This window comes from Panicum virgatum, chromosome 8K (genome assembly GCF_016808335.1).
Source record: "Panicum virgatum strain AP13 chromosome 8K, P.virgatum_v5, whole genome shotgun sequence".
Lineage (NCBI taxonomy): Eukaryota > Viridiplantae > Streptophyta > Magnoliopsida > Poales > Poaceae > Panicum > Panicum virgatum.
Window position 1 is genome coordinate 46,447,771 of NC_053143.1, and position 22,132 is coordinate 46,469,902.

The 22,132-nt window shown below is 44.1% G+C and overlaps 1 protein-coding gene and 1 long non-coding RNA gene across 2 annotated transcripts; one reads left to right on the forward strand and one right to left on the reverse strand.

Moving 5' to 3' along the window:
• The first annotated feature begins 12,817 nt into the window (after positions 1-12,817).
• LOC120644897 lies at positions 12,818-14,657 on the forward strand. The gene is made up of 2 exons (XR_005663978.1): positions 12,818-13,999; positions 14,441-14,657. It is a non-coding gene; the product is annotated as an uncharacterized LOC120644897 (long non-coding RNA).
• A 1,822-nt stretch (positions 14,658-16,479) lies between these two features.
• On the reverse strand, positions 16,480-18,972 carry LOC120645825. The gene is made up of 3 exons (XM_039922558.1): positions 18,942-18,972; positions 17,099-17,624; positions 16,480-17,032 (listed from the first exon to the last, which is right to left on the reverse strand). Exons 1-3 carry the CDS (start codon positions 18,970-18,972, stop codon positions 16,480-16,482), a joined length of 1,110 nt encoding a protein of 369 aa, XP_039778492.1.
• Between the last annotated feature and the right edge of the window lie 3,160 nt (positions 18,973-22,132).

Sequence of the window (22,132 nt, forward strand, 5' to 3'; positions counted from 1 at the left end):
TTCGACGCTGAAAGGGAATAGAATGTCATTATTACAATATCATAAATATTCGGTTTAGTTGGACATGGAAGAAATTTAACAAGGTATATATTATTGCACTAAGATTAATAGTAAACTACTTTATATCCTTTGATAGAAATGTTGGATGGAACCATATGGGGGTCCTCATTGAATTGTCCTGTAGCAAATGAGTCTGTCTAGTCGACTGGATAATCATACTTCTCTATTGGTATATCTTCTCCTTTGTCGTCTATACCAATGTCTTCAGGTACGTGTTGGTTGGCCACATCATTGAGATCTATGAAGTATAATCTTGTTTAGAAAATATTATATGTCTTACGTTATAAATTTTTTTTATTGCCCATAGCAACGCACGGGCACGAAACTAGTGAGTTTTGAAATTTGAATGTGTCCCACTAAATATTTATTCGCCATTAAATTTGGAATACTAATGATGTACTTTGGCAAGAGTTGAGGGATGACTTTGCCTATTTTGCCATCTCCTTCACAATGAATGTACGAGGGTCGTTGGCCACGAAAGGATCCTATTTTTGGGCCTATCTGTCTGTAGCTACATGCCCATCAGCGTGCTCTACTTCTCCACCCTATCTATCTACCTCCCGAATCCCGGACTTCACACCTCTTGTTATTTATTACGACTTCGATAACAGAGAAGTCATCACATCTACATAGTACAGATGAGGTCATGAGGATAATAATTGTGCCAGTGGGGAATGCCAGGCTCTCAGTTGTTGTTTAGAATACTGGGGAGGTGATCACGATTTCGATGAGAGGGAGAAGCCATTTTCTTTAACGAGACTTCAAATAACAGAATGGTCATCATATAATACTAGTGGGGCGCGTGATAAGCTTACTCCTATATGTATGACCCAAATCGGGATAATACAGAATTAACATGACCGGCTGAAAATATATTGTTGCCCGGTTGCCATTTATCTATTTGTCAGCGCGTAAGGTGCTCGGATCGAATTCAGCCTGAAGCACATGCTAGAGGCCGCACTATTAGTTTGATGGCTTTTGGAGTGCAAAGTGGCCATAGTAGGGGTGTGTTATAAACTAAAGCCATACTAGAAATACGCAAAATGCATTATAGTATGATTGTGGCACATGAATTAAAGAATCTTGACAACCATGCATTAATTGTTAGTTGACACATCTATCGAAGTCAATGCCCGCTCACACTCAGCTATCCATCCAGCTATGCTTAAGCTTTAAGCACTAGGTTGCACTGCAGGAGAAGTGGGCATTTACCGGGCCGGAATCCCCAATTAGTACTGGTTCCGCGTCCAGTACAGCCCGGTACTCCTTCCATGACCCTTCTGCCCTTCAACGGATGTGGAGATGAATAAAGTCTCTTACATGCTAATATATATATGCATGCATGTGCTCGCTGAGACCGAGCCTGCTGATCCGGCCATCTCGGTGTGGCATCTTAGTGACCAATTGAGAAATGATTGTTCATATAGTTTTTGACTCCAGCGATGTAAGATATTACATGCTACAGGTATCGGTAATGATGGCCTCCCTCTTATCGAGAGTGAAATATGTAATATTAATGCTTCCAACGTTTGCTAAGACCGACTCTCTGATCCGGGCATCTAGCTGACAACATTTTAACATTAATTCATTTGTTTTTTGAAGTAAAACATTAATTCATTTGTTGACAAATGGTTGCTCATAGTTTACCACAGTTAGCACAGTTTTTTTTTCTATGGTAGAGGGGGGGGGGGGGGGGGGGGGGGGTCCCAACATGAGTTTGCATCTTGCACAATTATCATCCTGATTTGTAGTATAAGCACATTACTAATAGTGTACGTGATGACTTATCTGTCATGCACCTAGACAGCTTCGAATTATATGCTAGAATTATATGATTGTTGCTATTTTCATCTCTAGGAAATCTCTTGTTAAAATAGAAAAAAAGGTAAAGATGGCTCTAATTTGCCAGTGTGATGACTCTACCTCATTTGTTAAATACTCCCTCTAATTTGTTATGGTTGTTCATGGCCTCGGGACAAATATTTCATAGTTTTTGTTCATCGAGGATGTCAAGGGTACGTGTAGTTATTCAGTTATTTCTATTTACTCCCATAGTCAAATAATGCTTCCAAAGAAGAGAACTGGTTGTGTAATCAAACCATCCCCAGTGAGGGAGTATTTAGGGTGTGTATGGTCCATATAAACTTTTGAACTGCTGACTTGGATTTTTGCTGAGATGAGGATAGAGAAGCAGCGAAGAAGCCCACGGTGGCACGGTAGGAAGTACTAATTGTCAGTAGCTCATAGCTTGTGCCCCCAGACAAGTCTCGCTACCCGCATATATGACAAAAATAAGAATACTATTTAAATATATTTAACAATAAATCTAATGATGATACTAATTCAGTGTCATAAATATTGATACTTTTATTGGTAAAATAGTTTGACTTATTAGGAAAACTCTAGAAATCAATTTATTTTGGAGCTGCAGGGAACATTTTGGATCCAAGCTAGTATGATTAAACTTGCTATCAGGATAATAATGGCGACAGGTAGTTGAGTAAAATATGATCTGCTATCACGTCTATAATATAAAGTCAAAGTCGACTCAGATGTCCTCCAGTTGTTCTTCGAGAGCTACTACTAGTTTCCTTTTATCAGATTCTTATTAGAGTGAGTCTGGCTCCGGTCATCATAATCCGCACTACTAGAAAATGGGCTAAAGGTCCAGGCCAAAGGTACCAGCTGCTGTTGCAGCCGGTACTGATGCTGGCATCTAGTACCTTTGGCCCTAGAGAGGGCAATTGGTACCGGGTCATGGCACCAACCGGTGCCACCAATACTGCAGCATAGGCACCGGTTGGAGCTACGATCGGGTTTCAAATACTCACGGAGGCAACCGGTGCCTACTGCGCAGGCAACGGCACCGGGTCATGCCACGACCCGGTGCCGGAAGGAGCACGGGCCTAAGGCACCGGTTGGTGCCTTGACCCGGTGCTATTGAATAAATGTTAGCACCGGGTCATAGGTACCAACCGGTGCCTTTGGCGCACGCCTATAAATACCCCAGCCCCTCCCCCCTCCAAGCTGCCGTGAACTCACTGTTCATGGCAGCTTAGTGAGGGGAGGGGAAGCGAATTTTTACTTTTTTTTAAAAAAAGGTTAGTTATTTTTCTCCATAACTTAGCAATTGGTTTTTTAGAAGCAATTATCACTTGATTTAGTTTATACATGTGATAATTATTTTTAGTTGTAGCACCTGATTGTAGTTATATGTGTTATTAATTTATTTGATACGTGAATACTATCAATTTATTGTATTTATATGTTTATCAATTCATTCGATAAGTGAGTAGTATCTATTTATTATAGTTATATGCATTGTCAATTATATGTTTGAATTCAAATTTTGTATGAAAATATGATTCACTACTACAGAATACATCATCGCAAACGCCCCATCACCGCCGGTTTGTTTCAAACCGGCGGTGATAGTCTATCACCGCCGGTTCCAAATGAACCCGACGGTGATGCTAACATATCACCGCCGGTTCGTAATATGACCCGGCGGTGATGTGTTCTCCACCTATTTTAATTCTTCTCACCTCTCCCCTCCCTTCATCCCACCGCCGCCCCCACAGCACATGGCGGCTCGCCTCCCACCGCCAGCCCACAGCGCACGCCGCCCCTCTCCCTTCATTCCTTCTCCTCCCTCTCATTCCCCATCTCCTCCCCTCTCCCCTCCTCTCCCTTCTCTCCCTAGTGGCGGGGAGATCCACGCGCGGCCAGCCGGCCGCCGCGGGAGCTCGACCGCGGGCCTGCGTGGGAGCTCAGTGCGGGACACCCACGCGCGGGAGCTCGACCACGGCCATCGCGGGAGCTTGACTGTGGCCGGCGTAGGAGCTCGGCGCTTGCGGCCAGATCCATGCCGCGGTGGCCGTCACACAGGGCGCCTCTGCCGACCTTTCCCCTTCCCTCTCTGCTCCTTTCCCCTGCGGCGAGAGCGGCAAGTGCGTCGGCGGCGGGAGCAGCAAGTGCGGCAGCGGCGGGAGCGGCGAGATCCGGTGCGGTGCCATGCGAATCGACCTCTGTGAGGTGCGGTGCCCCTCCCCTCCCCTCCTCACGACTGCCCCTAACCTCGCCTCCCCTCTCTTCCCCTGCAGGTAGGGAAGCGGCGAGCACGCGGCGGCGGCACGGAGCAGGGTCCGGGGCGGCGCGGAGCGGGCCCAGGGCGGCGGCGGCGAGCAGAGTCCACTGCAGGAGGGCTCGTGGGGCGGCGATGGGCTGGGAGTAGCAGGAGGGTCGGCGCCTCCTCTCTGCGGTGGTGGGCAGCGAGCAGCAGGAGGGCCGCCGCCTCCTCTCTGCGGCGGTGGGCGGTGAGCAGCAGGGGACCGCCACCTCCTCTCTGCGTCAGCGGGCAGCGAGCAGCAGGAGGGTTTTTTTTTGTTTTGGGATATGTTCAACACCGCCGGTTGTGGAACCGGCGGTGATGGCCCTCCTTATCACTGTCGAGTTAAATCCAACGCCCCTCAAAACCAGCGGTGATGACCATTTTGAACCGGCGGTGATGAGGGGCGCTGGAGTAGTGATTGTATTTAAAATTTGTATTTTGTAATGAATAATTTATTTTGACACTTTAATGATGTATATAAATGAATTGTGAACCTTGATTGTTATTTAATTTATTATTTTTACATTCTAATTATGTTAGTTATAATTTTGTAGCTAAGTTTTATTAATAGCATATTCAGTGTTAGTTATAAGTTGGTAGTATGAATGAATTATTTGTACACTACAATGATGTATATAAATGAATTGTGAACCCAGATGAGTCGGCAATGGATGTACATGGCCGACCGGCGTTAAAAGTAGTTCATTGATGGCGTGCATGAATTCATAGAAGCGACCGAGAAACACAAGTATGGCGTTTTCGTTCGTTGTCCATGCAAATTCTGTAAAAATGAGAAGAATTACTCATCATCAAGAACCATCCACAGTCACTTGTTCAATAGTAGTTTCATGCCGAACTACTATGTTTGGACCAAGCATGGAGAAAGAGGAATTATACTGGATAATAATGAAGAAGAGGAGGACAGAATTCCTGACTTTGCAGCCAATTACGGTGCCTTTTTTTATGACACTGCAATGGGTGAGCCTGAAGAAGATACTGAAGGACACGTTGTAGAAGATGATCTGGGTCAGATGTTGCGTGAAGCTAAGGAAGTTAGCGAAACAGAAAAGGAATTGAGGGATCTGAAGCGTATGTTGGAGGACTACAGAATATTGTTGTATCCAAATTGAAAAAAAGACCAAAAAAGGTTGGGTACCACATTAGAATTGTTGCAATAGAAGGCATCAAATGGTTTGTCTGACAAGGGATTCGAGGAGTTGCTGAAACTTATAAAAAACTTACTCCCTGAGGGTAACACCTTGCCCGAAACAACATATGAGGCAAAAAAAAGTTGTTTGTCCTTTAGGATTAGAAGCACAGAAGATACATACTTGTACTAATGACTGCATCCTATATCGTGGTGAATATGAAAATTTGGATTCGTGCCCTGTATGCAACGCATGTCGGTATAAGATCCCTCGAGATGATCCAGGCGATGTTGAGGGGATACGTATCAAGAAGAGGGTGCCAAGGTGATGTGGTATTCCCTCTAATACCATGTCTGAAATGTTTGTTCATGAACAAAACGAATGCTAAATTGATGCGATGGCACAACGAAGAATGTAAGCAACACAATATGTTGAGACACCCTGCTGATGGGTCGCAGTGGAGAAAGATGGACAGAACATTCCCAACATTTGCAAATGATACGAGGAATATAAGATTTGGCTTAAGTACGGATGACATGAATCCTTTCGGTGAGCAGAGCAGTGGCCATAGTACCTGGCCTGTGACACTCTGTATATACAACATTCCTCCTTGGTTGTGTATGAAGCGGAAGTTTATTATGATGCCGGTGCTTATCCCCGGCCCGAAGCAACCTGGTAACGATATTGATGTGTATCTGAAACCACTGATTGACTATCTTCTATTGTTGTGGAAAGAGGAGGGTGTTGGTATGTGGGATGCGCATGTCAGAGGAACATTTTAACCTACGTGCATTGCTTTTCGTATCAACCAACGATTGGCCCGCACTAAGCAACCTGTCCGGACAGTCCAATAACGGTTGTAGGGCATGCACCCATTGTTTAGAAGAAACCGATAGCACATATCTGAAACACTGTAGGAAAACAGCGTATATGGGTCATCATCTATTTCTTCCGATCAAGCACCCATTAAGGTGGAGGCATGCTCACTACGGTGGAAAGGCAGATCATCGTACGAAACCTAGGCACTGTTGTGGGAAAATAGTGTTTGAAATGGTCAAAGATATAAAAGTAGTATTCAGAAAAGGACCTGATAGCAGATTAGTGCAGAGTGATGATGGACGCGCACCTATGTGTAAGAAGAAGAGTATTTTTTGGGATTTACCTTATTGGGAAGTCTTAGAGGTCCGCCACGTAATTGATGTGATGCACCTAACAAATAATCTTTGTGTGAACCTTCTAGGCTTCCCTGGTGTCTACGGTAAGCCAAATGATACACTGGAAGAGGGCAAGATCTTCAACGTATGAAACAATGGGCCGCCCTACATCCAAAAAAAAGGGATAAAGGACGTCATTACCTAGGTCCTGCGTGCTACACTCTTAGCAAGGAAGAGAAGCAAAGTATGCTCGATTGTTTGAACAGTATCAAGGTTCCATCAGGCTACTCTTCGAACATAAAGAGGCTACTAAACCTGAAAGAGAAGAAATTCGCACACGTAAAGTCCCATGACTGTCACGTGTTGATGACACAATTAATTCCAGTTGCACTAAGAGGTATTCTAGCAGAAAATGTTCGAGCAACAATCATAAAGCTATGCGCATTTCTCAATGCAGTTTCTCAGAAGGCAATCGATCCATCGAGTCTAATCAGGCTACAAGAGGATGTTGTCCAAAGTTTAGTTAGTCCTGAGATGATATTTCCAACATCATTCTTCAATATTATGACACATCTTCTAGTTCACCTGGTCAAAGAGATTGGTATTCTCGGTCATGTTTTCCTTCATAATATGTTCCCTTTTGAATGATACTTTGCAGTCCTAAAGAAATACATTAGTAATCGAGCTCGTCCAGAAGGAAGCATTGTGAAGGGTTATGCCACAAAGGAGGTCATTGAGTTTTGTGTTGACTATGTGGATGAACTCTGCCCAATTAGGGTTCTAGTATCACGGCATGAGGGGCGGCTGATTGGAAAGGGAACACTTGGAAGAAAATCATTAAATGCCACTAATCATGCCACGTTGAGCAAAGCACATCTCAGAGTTCTGCAACAATCAGTCTTGGTGGCTCCATACATGGAGGAGCACATGCAAATGGTCCGAAGCAGGTACCCTTTCAAGTCTGAGACATGGATTACAAACCATCATAACAATATGTTCGCCACCTGGTTGCAGAAGGAAGTCATGGCCAACGATGAAATTCATGAGCAGCTAGCTTGGCTGGCCAGGGGTCCGGCAAATTCAATCTTGATGTACCAAGGATATGAAATTAATGGATACACATTTTACACAAGAGCCCAAGATAACAAGAGCACCAATCAAAATAGTGGTGTCCATATAGATGCCACAGGGCCAAACAAACTCATATTTTGGTTACATTGAGGAGATCTGGGAACTCGACTATGGGCCGCTGAAGATCCCTGTATTTCGTTGCCAATGAGTTAAGCTGACAAAAAAAAGGTGTTGATATCGACGAGTACGGAATGACAATAGTAGACCTCAAAGAGCTTGGCTATCGAGACGAACCATTCGTCCTAGCTAATGACGTTACCCAAGTTTTCTATGTGCAGGACATGTCTCGCAAACAAAAAAGGACAAGTCTAGAAATAAATCAAGTTTTATAGGTGCGGGAGATGAGCCAAAGCGCCACATAGTTCTGGCAGGCAAAAGAAAAATTGTGGGAGTCGACGATGTCACAGATGAAGAAGAATACAACAAGGTCGAAAATATGACTCCGTTCGCAGTGGAGGTTGACACAAGTATTCTTTTAGCCCAAGAGAAGGCTCCCTACGCACATCATGATCACAATGAAGGTACGATTGTAAAGCGAACCATCGTTAATATTCCATTAGTTGAATGATTATCTCTTGTAATATTTTCCGTGAACATTATCAGATTTGTTATGCCATGAACTGTTTTTTTAGGAAATTATTATAATTATTAGGCAATTAACAAATTTACTAGGCAATTATCAAATTTATTATTCAATTAACTAATTTACATGGTAATTATCAGATTTATTATTCAATTAACTAATTTCTTAGGTAATTAACTGATTTATTAGGCAATAAATAGAATTATTGGGTAATTAAAAAAATTATTAGGAAATTAACTGATTTATGAGGCAATTAACTGATTTATTAGGGAATTAGCAGAAAGGGGAAAAGAAAAAAAACCAAAATACCTTTTGGTACCGCTTGAGTTGAACTCTTGACCAGGTACCAAAGTTCCCTTTGGCAAAAATGGGTTGTCGGCCCGGGAGTCGAACCCTGGCCGCGGCATACAAAGTCTTTTGGGTTACCATTGAGCTACTCAGTGATTTCGTAATGATAGGCGGCAAAATTCGAAAAGAAAAGAGAATTTCTTAGCCTTAGGCACCGGTTTTGCTAATCCACCCAGTACTGAAGGGGAATTTCATTTCCTGCCGTTGGGGACCTAAGGCACTGGGTGTAATTCCAACCGGTACCTAAGGGTTGACTAAGGTACCGGTTGGATCTACACCAGGTACCTAAGGGCTGCCTAAGGTACCGGTCTTTCTTTTGACCCGGTACCTAAGGTTGGGATATATAATCCCGGGCCCTCTTTCGTCCTTTGTGTTCTTCCATTTGCCCTGATCGACGACCATCGTCTCCTCCGCCGCCGCCGCGCCGCCGCCCGGCCCGGCCGCTACCACCATTCGGCCACACCGTCGCGCAACCCGTCTACCTCGACGCCTTTCTGCACCTCTCGATCGCCGCCTCAACGACGCCGCCCTCTCCCCTGCGCGCCGCCCTCTCACCTGCGCGCCGCCGCTGCCCCGTCCCCTGCACGCTGCCGGCGGGCCATCCCCTGCGCGCCGCCACCTCTGTGACATAGCACCGCCTTCTCTGTGACCTTCTGCGCCTTCTCCGTCCACGCCTGCACCCGGGACGGCCGTTCCCTGCGCGCCCCGCCACGACGACCACCGCCTCGATGCTGCGCGGCCCCCTCCCCTGTGGCGCCGACCACCTCGACGCCGCCCCCTCCACCGCGTTGCCGACTCGCCCCCCTCTACCGCGCCACCGACCACCCCCCCCTCCCCGACATAAGCAATGGCACCGCCGCCGGCTCTTTTTCCTTTTTTTTCTCAATATTTTTATTTATTATTATGTATAATGCTTTAAGTTATTTATTAGTATGTATAATGCGTTTAATTATTTTATTTATTAGTATGTATAATGCTTATAATTTATGTAGTGAATAATGTGTAATTTAATTTCTATTAAGATATAGTGTTTCCATTATTAGATATTAACTATAATTTAACTATAGAGATATTTTAAGAAATCAATTATAGATATAGTGTTTCCATTATTATATATTAACTAGAATTTAATTATAGAGATATTTTTAGAATTTAATTATAGAGATATTTTTAGAATTTAATTATAGAGATATTTTTAGAATTCAATTAAAGATATAGTGTTTCCATCATTATATATTAACTAGAATTTAATTATAGAGATATTTTTAGAATTTAATTATAGATATAGTGTTTCCATTATTAGATATTAACTAGAATTCAATTTTCTTTATGGTTATCGATGATGAATTTTCATTAATTATCCTTATTCAATGTACATGTCAATTTATTTTATTACTTTTTCTTTACATGTGTAATTCTATGTCCTTATTCAATGTACATGTATTCAAAGACTTTAATTTATCATCTATTTATTATTTAATTATGTAATTCTTAATTACATGTGTAATACAAATTAATTCTAACTCACTCACACACACATACACACTCTAACACACACATACAATGTCCTTATTTAATGTAATTCTATGTCCTTAATTACATGTATTTATTATTTAGTTATGTAATTCTATGTCATTAATTATATATTGCATGTGTAATTTAGATTAATTCATGTCCTTATTCAATGTACATGTATTTCTTGAATGATGCGGTCGTTGTTTATATAGTGAATTTAGATTAACTCTTGCTCTCTAACTCACGCCCGCAGTCGTTGTTTCGTTATAACACACACACACAAACACTCACACACACACGCTCGCGCTCCTCCTCCGCCTAGCTCTACGCACGTTAGAGCCGCCCCCCGGACCGGCTCCTCCGCCTGGCTTCGCGCCGCAGCGATCCCGTCCCATTCTTGAGCTCGATTTCGTTGGAGGGGATGGAGGGAAGACATTGGGAGACGCACTCCACGGGATCGTTCTCTGGCACATGGCCGATATCAAACTTATTGCAAGCACAACGGCTCCCGTGGATGCCGATCATCCGTCTCTGCGACCTCCCTCACCACCATCCCCACAACCTCCCTCACCACCTTCTCCGCCCGGGAAAAGGGTCACGAGTACTCCAACTCCTCCAGCACGAAAAAGGAAAGAAAAAGACATCATCCCTCCCAGCGGCTGGACCCACAAAGAAGAAGCAGAAAACGGTCGAAAGAAAATTAACCTACGAGAAGACCGCCGAGGAATTGGAAGAGGAGACTGCTTGCTATATAAAAGAACAGTTGAAGCCTAAAGTCCCTGAGAAGAGGGAACCAGTACCTCTAGATGTAGAAAAAAGGTTATCGGAAATCTGAACAACCCACCGAAACAAAAAAAATTTACCCTCGGACTATGATCGGACTCTGATAAAGGCCCACCAGCAGAGAAATAAGAAATGTGGCAAGACCATTCCTCAGCTAGGCACACAACGAAAGGAACTCGAGCCCCTCAAGGTGCCGAGGCTGCCAGACCTACACGAGGCAGAATTTCTGGCCGAAACAGGATTAACGCTAGCGCAGGCAACGAGGGTAGTGGAGGATATCCCAATCGCTCCCGTTGTTAATGTTCCATACGAGCATGGAAAACCTTTTGTCACTGAGAAAGAGGAGATGTGTCTGGGCACACAGATATTCAATTTGCATAAATGGTACCTGCGAATGTCGAATAACGAAATGAAAATTATTGAGTCAATTATCGCGACCAGGATTTCTTCCGCGGGGAGGACAACTTCAGGGTGTACTTCGAGGACCTACATCACATATACTGTCGACAAGCCCTAGACGTCTCTACCATCACCATTTGGGTTCTGTAAGTATCACTTATCTCTAGATTAATACTTTTTGTTAACAAGCAACGTAAGTATCTGTGTGTACTATCTAATTTATATTTTATCGTTTAGTATGGAGCTTCAAAGATGCAGAAACGAAGGATGGCACCATCAGATCGGCTTCATGAGTCCGTTGCTAGTCAACCAGAAAATTCTTAACGAAAATTATAAGGAACCAGTTTCATCTGGATGAAACAAGCTTGACACGAATACTAACTCTTCATGAGTCATGAAAATGAATGAGTGTTAAGTCTACGAAACAACAATGTGAAACTATATGGCTAAACACCATTCCACTTTTCTTCTTACTGATGTGGCCATCTTGGAAATGCCAATATGAAATCCTCCATTGATTAGCCTTAGGAGTGCCCACGTGCTCCTCGGTGGATTTTCTTGATTGCATACCGGGGTAAGATCCATGCTGTAGAAGAAACTTTCTACAGCAGTTAAGCAAGCGTCCGCTGTTTTTAGCTGCACATAACATTCGGTCAGAGACTTCAATTTTTGATAGGGAAAAATGAGGCACACTTGATCAACAGTCAAGATCTATAGCAAACTAAAGCATTTTGGTTTTCATTTTCAGTGACAATTATTATTTCAGGGAGACGGATGGATGGCGAGAAGGGGCCGGCAGTGCGGCGAGCGCAAGTCCCGTCGAGTCGCCCGTATGTAGGGCGACGCGTGCATCCGGGGAGTTGGTTTATTTTTTATTGGGTTGTTCAAGATGTATTCCTATGCCTTGTAGAACTCGCACGAATTGTGCTGATGCTTTCATGCGTTCAAGTTTCATTTTACTTTACTTCAAGGAGCACCAAAATTATGGCGCTTTCCTTTACTTCAAAAAAGGAGAGCGAGAGAGGAAAACAGACACAGATAATTCTAGCTATCCTGCAGGCGCCAAAACGCAACAAGTTGGACGTCTGTTCATAGTGGGTGGGTCGTTGCTCGTCAAGAGCCTTGGTGCTGCTACACGGCCCTGCCGGTAGGTCATCTCAATCCGAGTCGCAAACACAGCTGTTGGCCCGCCTGTCAGGCCTTGGTGCCGCCGGCCCGTCACAGATTTTCATTTGGCTCGTTGCAGGGGTCGCTCACTGGTCACTGCTGCTTGCCCAGGACTAGTAGCTCGTTGCGCGCCGCGGTCGACGACGACAGGCACCACCCCACCACGGAGGAAATCTGAATACTGGATCATCCAACAGAGGCGGCGGCATTCTCTTCCTCTGCGATGCAGCTGGGCTATGAACGGGCTATGAGCTCTAAAGCATGCCCAACAACTGCAGCGGGTCAAGCCCAACAATCCCCCCTCCTCCACCAGCAAGCCCACACACACTTTCAGAATTCAGACCCTTCCCCCTCCCCACCTCCGCCGCGGCCGCCCACCGCGCTGCACCCTCCGCCGCCGCCGCCACGAGGCGCCTATTTGGCTCTATCCTCATGCTTGTTGCTGGCTGGGCTGGGAGGGAAGGTGGGATCAGTGTTGGGCTTGGGTTGCGGGTGACAACCGTTTGCAATGCGTGCGCTTGTCACATAATTGGCTTGGGTTGCCAATTACCATGGTGTGGGGGAGGCAGTGAAATAGTGCCCACTGAGCTGCTGCTAGGAGGATGGAGGACATAACCACCAGCTTTATTTGCTTGCAACCAGTAGGGACATTCATGTGCCTGCTACAGATCCCCACTAACATGATTGCTGCAAGCCTGCAACTGCATGGGTGCTATTCCTTGCCACGAGGATTATGATACAATTAACATGATTTAATCACTGTAGTACTCTTAAGTCCACTTTTGTGGAGACAAGATTTGGGCCTCTGACTGTTAGAACGATCAGACAAATGCACTACATAGGTTCATTTCTTTTGTGCGCATGAGAAGGCGAGGCTGGTGTAAGAGCAGTCTGTGGTAGCTATGCAGTTTGTTTGTAAGGCAAAACAACAGCATTGAAGATGCTAAGTCGCATATTATCTATTGATAGTGAAATTTTTCATAGCATTTCTAAAATGCATCAGTATTCGGCCTCTAGCCCATATAGCACAGAACATGCATCCTGTATACTGAATCATAGATATTATACTGTAGGTACAGTTTAAGAACACTTTGTTTCATTCTCTAAAGCAAGTAGTGCCCTTTTGTGCTACCTTTGGATGTTGAAGATAATCAGATTGCATGGATGGGAACTATTTGGTTGGAGTTGCATCACTACCTTCAGTAGTTGCAAATTTGTTTACAAAGCTGACCTGGAACACAAAAAATTGTTTAAGTTGTAACTATAAACACATCATGAGGGCCATGACATCATCATCAAGGTGGGTCTTGTGAAACTTGGTAAGGTCAGGCCTGAATGTTATCATTGTCCAATTAGCCCCCATCAAGCTAGTTGTGATCTCAGGTTGTAAACAAATTTTGGGCAGGTTTGGTGGGTCATGTGAAACTTGGGAAGGTTTGCTGCATTTTGGGCAAAAGTTCATGACACCCTCAACAAAAAAAGGGGTCAATATGCACACTAAACTGTAAATTCAGCACCTAAAAAGGAGGAAAAGGAAGGGAAGGATCTAGATTTCACAACCCAATAAATTCTTCACAAGTTCTTGATGTTTGCTGCAAAGGTAATCCCTGATCAGTCTTGAGCTGCTCATAGATGGGTTTGGATGACCTGATTTGTAGTCAAATTTTGTTTAGGTAGAAAGATCAATTTGTAGGGCAGCAAATTTGTTTTCAAATCTGGTAGTTATTGGTCGAAATTTCAATATCTCGTTGGCATCAAAGTTGTAGGTTAATTTTATTAGTTATAATGAGCTCTTCTTTTCAGAGTGTTTTTTTTTTGGAAAACTGAATTGACCCCCCTACTTGAGAAAAATAAATGCCTAGAGTATCATGCTAACTATGTGTGAAGTAGCCATGAACTCATGATTAATCTGAAATTCTAAAGTTGCATTCTTGGATCAAAACTTTTAATTTAATTCATTATGTTTCTGGATATCTAATCTTTCAGGTTGAAGTTAAATATTATTCCCCATTACTAACTATTGTGATGTGTGGCTCTATAGGAAACCAGCCAGGTGCTCTTTTACTTGTCTTGGAGTTGTAGTATTCTGTTTTAAATTTGTGCATCATATTATGAATGACTCATGGCATGGACTATGTTTGATGTAAGGAATTGTGGTTTGTAATCAATGTATGCACTTGTGGTTTGTAAATGATGTATGAACATGTGACACTTTATGAGTGAATTATATTTACTATGTGAGATTTGATGTGTGCCTATTATGAGAATCATTTACCCATGTGAATTGTCTGAAATTATTGAAATGTGGTTTAATTTTGATAATGGTGCTAGAATAGGCATCGAGAAATAATTACCACCGCCGGCCCGTAACACGGGCCGGCGGTGATAACCTTATTTTCACCGCCGGTCCATAACACGGGCCGGCGGTGACAATCTATTTTCACCGCCGGTTCAAAAGCCGGCAGTGAAAATGTGTATTTTCACTGCCGATATTTCACCGCTGGCACCTAAACCGGCGGTGAAAATAGGTTTAGCGCCGGTGGTGAAAATAATTCTGTAGTAGTGAACAGTATGACTTCCGATCCATATGAATTGGAAGAAATTCCTTATTTTCACACAGGAACTTTTACAAACATCAATGTAAATGAAACCGCAAACAACAGTGCAAATGTCACATTACATGGAGGAACCAACATGCAACTATGTGACAGGCACAGAAGAATGGAGCTGTAATACAGCAACCAACTGCAACAAACAGGAGGTGAGGAGCGATATACCATCTATATGGATTGGCAGGCTGCAACTCTTGTTCTGATCCATAGGCAATTGAGGACGCTCTAGAGAGGAGATGATCATTCCTGGTGCAATGAGGATATATGAAAGCTGTCAAGAAACTGATGTCAATTGCAAGCGAGTTTCAAGCAAAGAGTAGTGAGTGAATACCTTGTCTTATGAGGTTGTCATCGCTTTGGCTCAACTTTCAGCTTCAGTAATCTCAGTATCAACCACTGTTGTAGTCTTCTCATCAACTGCTTCAACATCACCTCCGGCACCAGCATCGGGTTCACTTGGAGCTCCGGTTGTATTCTCTGTCTCTTCATCAACTGATTGAACATCATCTTGTTAAATGCCATTAATGAAAAGGCTGATCTTCTGGGTCCTGTTGCGGCGTTTCCCAACTTCTTCTCTCACCGCCTCCATGGTCATCTTGACACTAGAGCTGTTGGCATACCTCACATTGTACCACAGGGCAACCTCTGTAAGGCTACTTAAGTTGCTGATACCCGAAGGAACACTAATTGGGTCCGTCGGGCAAGCATGGAACTCCAGTTGAAGATATGTGAGCTTCGGCATCGCTCCTGATTCAAAGGTGAGCCATGACACTGGGCAATCGATGGAGAACCTCTGGAGTTGACAGAACCCTTCATTTCCAATCACTATAGCTTCTTTGGGAATGAAGTCCAAGACTAGTATTAGGCACTCCAGTTTAGGTATGTGTCTGAGTATCTGCAGATCACGAGCTCTTAGGTTGCAGATAGTGATTTGCACGAAAGATAGATCCTCGAGCCACTGGAACCATTGGGGAACACCTGCGAATCTTCCTAGTGTCACCTTGAATTTCTCAAGGTGCCAAGGCGGATCAGAAAGGGAGCCCAGGAACTCCATGGAGCAGCCGAGTCCACAGTGAATGGTCAGAGACTTGAGGTCGCTCCACCTATTGATGGATGATAGTAACGCGTCACAGTAGTTTCTGTCGGAGGACATGTGAAAGGACCACGTTATTGCAAGCACCTCCAGGTTGTGTAGATCCCCGAGAGCCTCGACGAAGCTTGCAGGCTGTTCGCTTAAATCAATAGTGGCTAGTGTGCGTAGTCTCGAGAAACGCCGTATGAAATCGTGCGGCACTCTTGTTGCTGTCTCAGCAGAATTAGCTATTCCTTCACCACCAAGGAGAAGATCATGCAAATTCAAACTGTGCCGCAGCCACAGAATTTGCTTGGGCAGTGTCAGCTGCCTTATCGGTGTGCCTCTTAGGTCCGCAGCCACAGAATTTTGCTTCTGCATATCCGCAGTAGGTCCTCATCCCCGAAATTCTCCCAGCCTTCGACATCCAGCACCCGTAGAAGGGACTCCTCCAATGCTGACTGCACCAGACACTGCTAGCGAACGAGTCTGGGACAGATCAATTTCTTGAAGCAGAGATGGGATGTTTGGATCATCATGGTGGAGGGCAAGCCTATGTGGAATCCGACTAGCGTCGTCATGGCCAGTTGCTGATGCTTCCGCTAATAAGTTGAGCGTGGCGCTGGTAAATGCAAAACCAATCGCTGCTGATTTGGTGGCAAGGAACTGTACGAAGCTGATTGACATTCCACTGCCAGGCCCCGGCTTCATCCGGCGGATGAGCGCGTCGTCTGGAATTTGGTGTTGCATGGGTGATGACATTGCGACGGACAAGATAGTAAAGTACTCGCCTGCTTCTGCTTCTGCTTCTGCTTCTGCTTCTTCTTTTGAGCTATATACAAAGAAGACTCTGAAACTGAAGATGCCTTCAAACAACCATCTCATGACAAGTCGATCCTTGTCAAACTTGTACCCGTAAGGAAACATGCTCATGCACAACATTATTAGTAGGTTGTTGCCATAAGGAGAGTTGTCAAATGGGGCTGGTGATCGTCCGAACCAGTCCATGTCCACTGGGATGAGGCCACTTGCATCTCCCTCCTCGGCCGCTTGCGGTGGCAGCCCATGGCGGGAGGTAGCTGGAACAAGATGCCTATACCTGCAGGGATCTTCAGCCAGACTGTAAAATGTTTCCGCCGCATACAGTAGTAACTCAAATGTATGTCGCGATCGATGCCTGCGGCGGAAGAACCGCGCGGCTCTTCGCAGCAGGGTGTTGTGACGTTGGGGATCTGCTTCGCCGAGGGCACGGGGGAGAATACCCGACGCCCTGCCATCAGTCAACTTTCGCAGCCATCGGACCATCTCGTCTTCGCCATGCTGCGGGCTCAGTGCAGTCAAACCCGCGACGATGAAGCTGAGCTCCTTCTTCAGGAAGTCCAAGAAGCGCAGCTCAAGGTCGCCCGTGACGCGGGGCCGACGAGCAGCTTCCAACATCTCAGAGCACTTCGTGCGGCAGGACCCCAGCGAACTTAATGCTTCCTCGATCAGCTTCTTCCTCTCTTCCACAGTGGAATCTACATCCTCCTGCCGCTCGGGAGCTGCAGACGCGACCAGGGTTAGAAATATCGGCCGCAATTTCGCGATATACCCGATATATCGGGTTTATCGGTGGGTCCGATATTTTTTTTATCGGCCGAAATTGATTTAATGAATATTTTTTATACTAAAAAGTAAATAAAAAAATAAATAAAAAAATAAAAAAATAAAAAATAAAAATAAAAAATCCCGATATTCCCGATATATCAGTTTTATCGGTGGGTTCCGATTTTTTTCCCCTACCGGAATTAAAAACCCTGGACGCGACCATATCTGCCTCCTTTCCCTGCTCCTACAAGGAAAGCCATGCATGCCTCCTACCTGCAAGAATAACGAACGATGATAGAGAATGGATTATAATGCTTCCAGAACACATGTATGTGTACATGCATGCATGGAGCAATGGTCGTGTGAAGCTGCCTTACTTGTTGTCCGTGTGTGCTGAGATGATCTCGATCGACTAGGAGATCTATCCAAGGATAACAGTATGAGTACTGTTATTTGTGCTACCGAGGTTCAATCTTTCTGGGGCTCCTCAACACATGAACTTTAATTTGTCTCCAAGGCAGCATGCAGTGCAAGTAGTGCAAATGCGACGACCGGCAAAAAAGTCCCGATGCATGCGAACACGCTGCTAGGTAGCAGATTGATGGGAGGATGCCAAAACCCTCACGCACGCAACCAGGGGCCGCCGGCTGCATCGGCATCATCACAAGGTAGCACTTTATTCCCTCGCTCGCCCCTGCTGCGCATCCCTTCTTTTCCTTTGCCACAAAGCCGCGCCATCTTCTTCCTAATTTATTTGCACTGCAGGAAACCCAAGCAAAGTTCTCCCATACCATTTGATTAATTAGTGGAGTACTAGCTAGGGAACATTGTACGAGAAATGGTCAGGAGGGTGTTGACAACCAAAATTGGTAGCAGTCTAGACCAATCGGTCTGACCAGTCATCCCAGGCGGTCTGACCGGTCTGAGATGTTGTAGCTGGTCCGGCAGGGCCAACCGGTCTGACCGGTGGGTCTGACCGGTTTAACCGGTCCAAGTGGAATCCGAGTACAACTAGGGTTTTTAATAGATTTAGACCTTCTAATAGGATTTCTTGCGGGACAAATCCACCCACACTATAAATATAAAGGGTCACGGCCGATTGAGGTATCCAATCGATCAAATATACAACACTTTTATCTTTTTACCTTTTCTTTTGCCCTAGCTTTTTCCCATCTACTATCTGCTGTTCCTCCTTCGTCTCTACGTCGTTGGTCTCGCCGCCGGCCTGCCCGGCGACAACCGGTCTGACCGGTATACTCGACTAGTCTGACCGGTCTGAGCATCGGCGCTGCGTTGTGCCATCGCTCACTGCGCGTTCAAGCGCTTTCGTGTGTTGGCCCTAGTTGTGCGCCAACATACTTTTTAGCGACTCTGCTGGGGATCAGAAAGAATCGGCTGCTATGGCCGGTATTCCTAAACCTAGCGAAATTGATGCTGCCAACATCAAGAGGCCGACTCTTCAACAACTTTCGGCCGAACATCAGAAGGTTCTTGATGGCATCCAAAAGAAGATCAGAGAAGAGAAGGAGAATGAGATCCAAAGGCTGGAAAAAGAAGCCATGAACCAGTACATCTCGTACTTCTCCATCGACCGATAAGGGAAGGTCACAACGGATGCTGCCTTCGATGCTTCACAATTTGAGGTAAAATTCGATGAGAGCGAACAGCCTGCCCTTAATTTTGAAATAGCTAATGCTATAAATAATGTTGTTTCTTCTCATGTGAATAATAAGTTGGAATTTATTGGTCAAAATATGCATGATATGTTTGATGATCGTTTCAGCTGAATTGAAGTATATCTTGGTATGAAGTCTGTCGGTAATAATGCATCTACATCGAATACCGATAAGACAATGCGTGGTTCGGCAATTCCAACTAATAATGCTATTGTGACTAATTCGGCTAATTAGCATAGCTGAATTAATTATAATGCATCACCTAATACTAATGTGCCATATGGGGCATCAAGTTCGTTGCGACATTCTACACCGCCGAACTTTGCTCAACCTAATAATACACCGATCACAAATCGGCTTAACGCCGATGATGTTGGATCAGGTAGTATTAAAGAGGAGGTGATTAAGATATTTCGGCAAACTTTTGTTATAGAGCCTAAAGCCAAATGCCGATCTTATCAAAGACCATACCCTGAGAGTTACGATTATGTTGCATATCCTCAAGGGTTTAAAATTCCTGAATTGGTTAAATTCACTGGTGATGATAGTATAACTACATTGGAACATATTGGTCAATTTATTATACAATATGGTGAAGCTAGCACTAATGACATTTACAAATTAAGGTTATTTCCTTTATCTTTATCGGGTGCTGCATTTACTTGGTTTATTTCATTGCCACCCAATTCAGTTTTCACTTTTGCTGATTTAGAGCAAAAATTTCATAATTATTTCTTTAGTGGTGAAACTGAATTGAAATTGTCACATCTTACATCGGTTAAACAAAAAATACATGAAGTTGTTTCTGAATATATTAGAAGATTTAGAGATACTAGAAACCGATGCTATAGTTTGACAATTTCTAATAGAGATTTAGCTAATTTAGCTTTTGTTGGCTTACTTGGTTTTCATAAAGCAAAGCTAGAGGGACAAAAATTTCTAGATATTAGTCAAGTCTTACAAAAAAGCTCTGGCTAATGAAAGCCGAGCTAAAGAAGCTAGAGATTCCCAAAAGTCTAATGAAAAACCTAATTGTCCTGTTTATGTGCTTGGGTGTGATTTTAATTGTTCGGTCGATGAAGGTAAAGATATTTATACTGCTGAATTTGTTTGGCCCTCCAATGATAAACTTTGCATTTGTGGTTCTCTTAAGTCGATTCACAAAGATCGGCAGGAAAGATTTACTTTTGATGTATCCAAATACGAGAGGATATTTGATGAGTTATATAACAATGGATACATCAAGATGTCTCATGTCATACCGCCGCTTGAGGAATTAAAGCGGCGAGCTTATTGCAAATTTCATAATACGTTCTCTCATGCTACTAATGATTGTAACATGCTTCGGAGGCAAATTCAATCAGCCATTAATGAAGGCCGAATAATTATTCCACAAATGAAGGTAGATCAGAATCCCTTTTCTGCACATACACATATGCTTGAATTGAGTAATCCTGAAGTGCTAATTCGGCCAAATCAAGCTGAATCAGCAAAAGAGAAAAATATAATTATTGGTGAAGAGAGATCTGAGCTTTCAAAATTTTACCAGGAAGTCCCAGCAAAGAAGCTCCCTGAAGTTTCATTGAAGAATTCAGCGCTCGGGGGGCAAGAACAGAATAAAGGCGCTAGGTCTGCTAAGACTGGTCCTTCTGGGAGTTCTGCAAAAGGTCGTAGTAATAAAAACAAAACAAAGCCGAGCTTTAAAGAGCTCTTGGCTAAATATGAAAGGAAAGGAGCTGCTCAGAAACAGAAGAAAGAGCCAAACAAAGCTGAGGATACGAAGCCACCATCAAAGCATCAAGAGCAATCGAGTTCTTGTCCAAGCCAAGGTAATAATGTTGCGATGTCACATTCACTTAATGGACCGATTGTTCCCTGGTATTACTGGTATCCTTGTTATATGTCTTTGGATTATAGTAGGATGCACATGCAGTCATATTATATTCATTACCCTCTTATATATCCAAGTTGTGCTTCACAAAGACCGATTAATGATAATTTGGTCAAGAAAGACATTAATTGCAGCAAAGAGTGTGAGAATGACATGAAACAAGATTTAAAATAATTAAAGTCGAGGTGGTGCCCTTCAGGCTTGTCTCACACTCAAAAAAGAAGATTACAACGTTTGCGCAACAAGGAGTCCATGGAACAGTAAGCGGAGGTTGTACTAGCAAGGTCAGCGACCATGAAGCAGGTATGGAGGCCTAAGCAAGTTGTTTCGTCATGAGCTTGAAGAAGAAGCAAGAAACGACCGATAAATTGTTATCACCCTTAGTACAAAAAATGGCCGATGTATTCATCGCCCTTAGACAAGTTTGGTCAAGAAGAGTGTTCTTTGGCACGCAAAGCTTTGTCAAAGAACATGAGGACATATGTTGACGACCAAAATTGGCAGCAGTCTAGACCAACCGGTCTAACCGGTCTGAGATGTTGTAGCTGGTCCGGCAGGGCCAACCGGTCTGACCGGTGGGTCTGACCGGTCCAAGTGGAATCCAAGTACAACTTGAGTTTTTAATGGATTTAGATCTTGTATTAGGATTTCTTGCGAGGCAAGTCCACCCACCCTATAAATATAAAGGGTCACGGCTGATTGAGGTATCCAATCGATCAAATATACAATACTTTTATCTTTTTACCTTTTCTTTTGCCCTAGCTTTTTCCCATCTACTATCTGCTTTTCCTCCTTCGTCTCTACGTCGATTGATGGCGTTCTAGATAGCCTGCTGATCCTAGAACAACCCTGCGTGCGCCTGCCCCGATGGGTCCTTCCCGGGTGACGTTCGTTG

Bases quoted from the DNA above. Each gene is read 5' to 3' on its own strand.
- LOC120645825 (XM_039922558.1), bottom strand. From the start codon at position 18,972: ATGGCACAACGCAGCGCCGATGCTCAGACCG. The intron at 17,625-18,941 runs GTCAGACTAGTC...TCGCGTCTGCAG, and splicing joins CAGCGCCGATGCTCAGACCG to CTCCCGAGCGGCAGGAGGAT. The intron at 17,033-17,098 runs AGTGGACATGGA...TGGCAACAACCT, and splicing joins GATGCAAGTGGCCTCATCCC to ACTAATAATGTTGTGCATGA.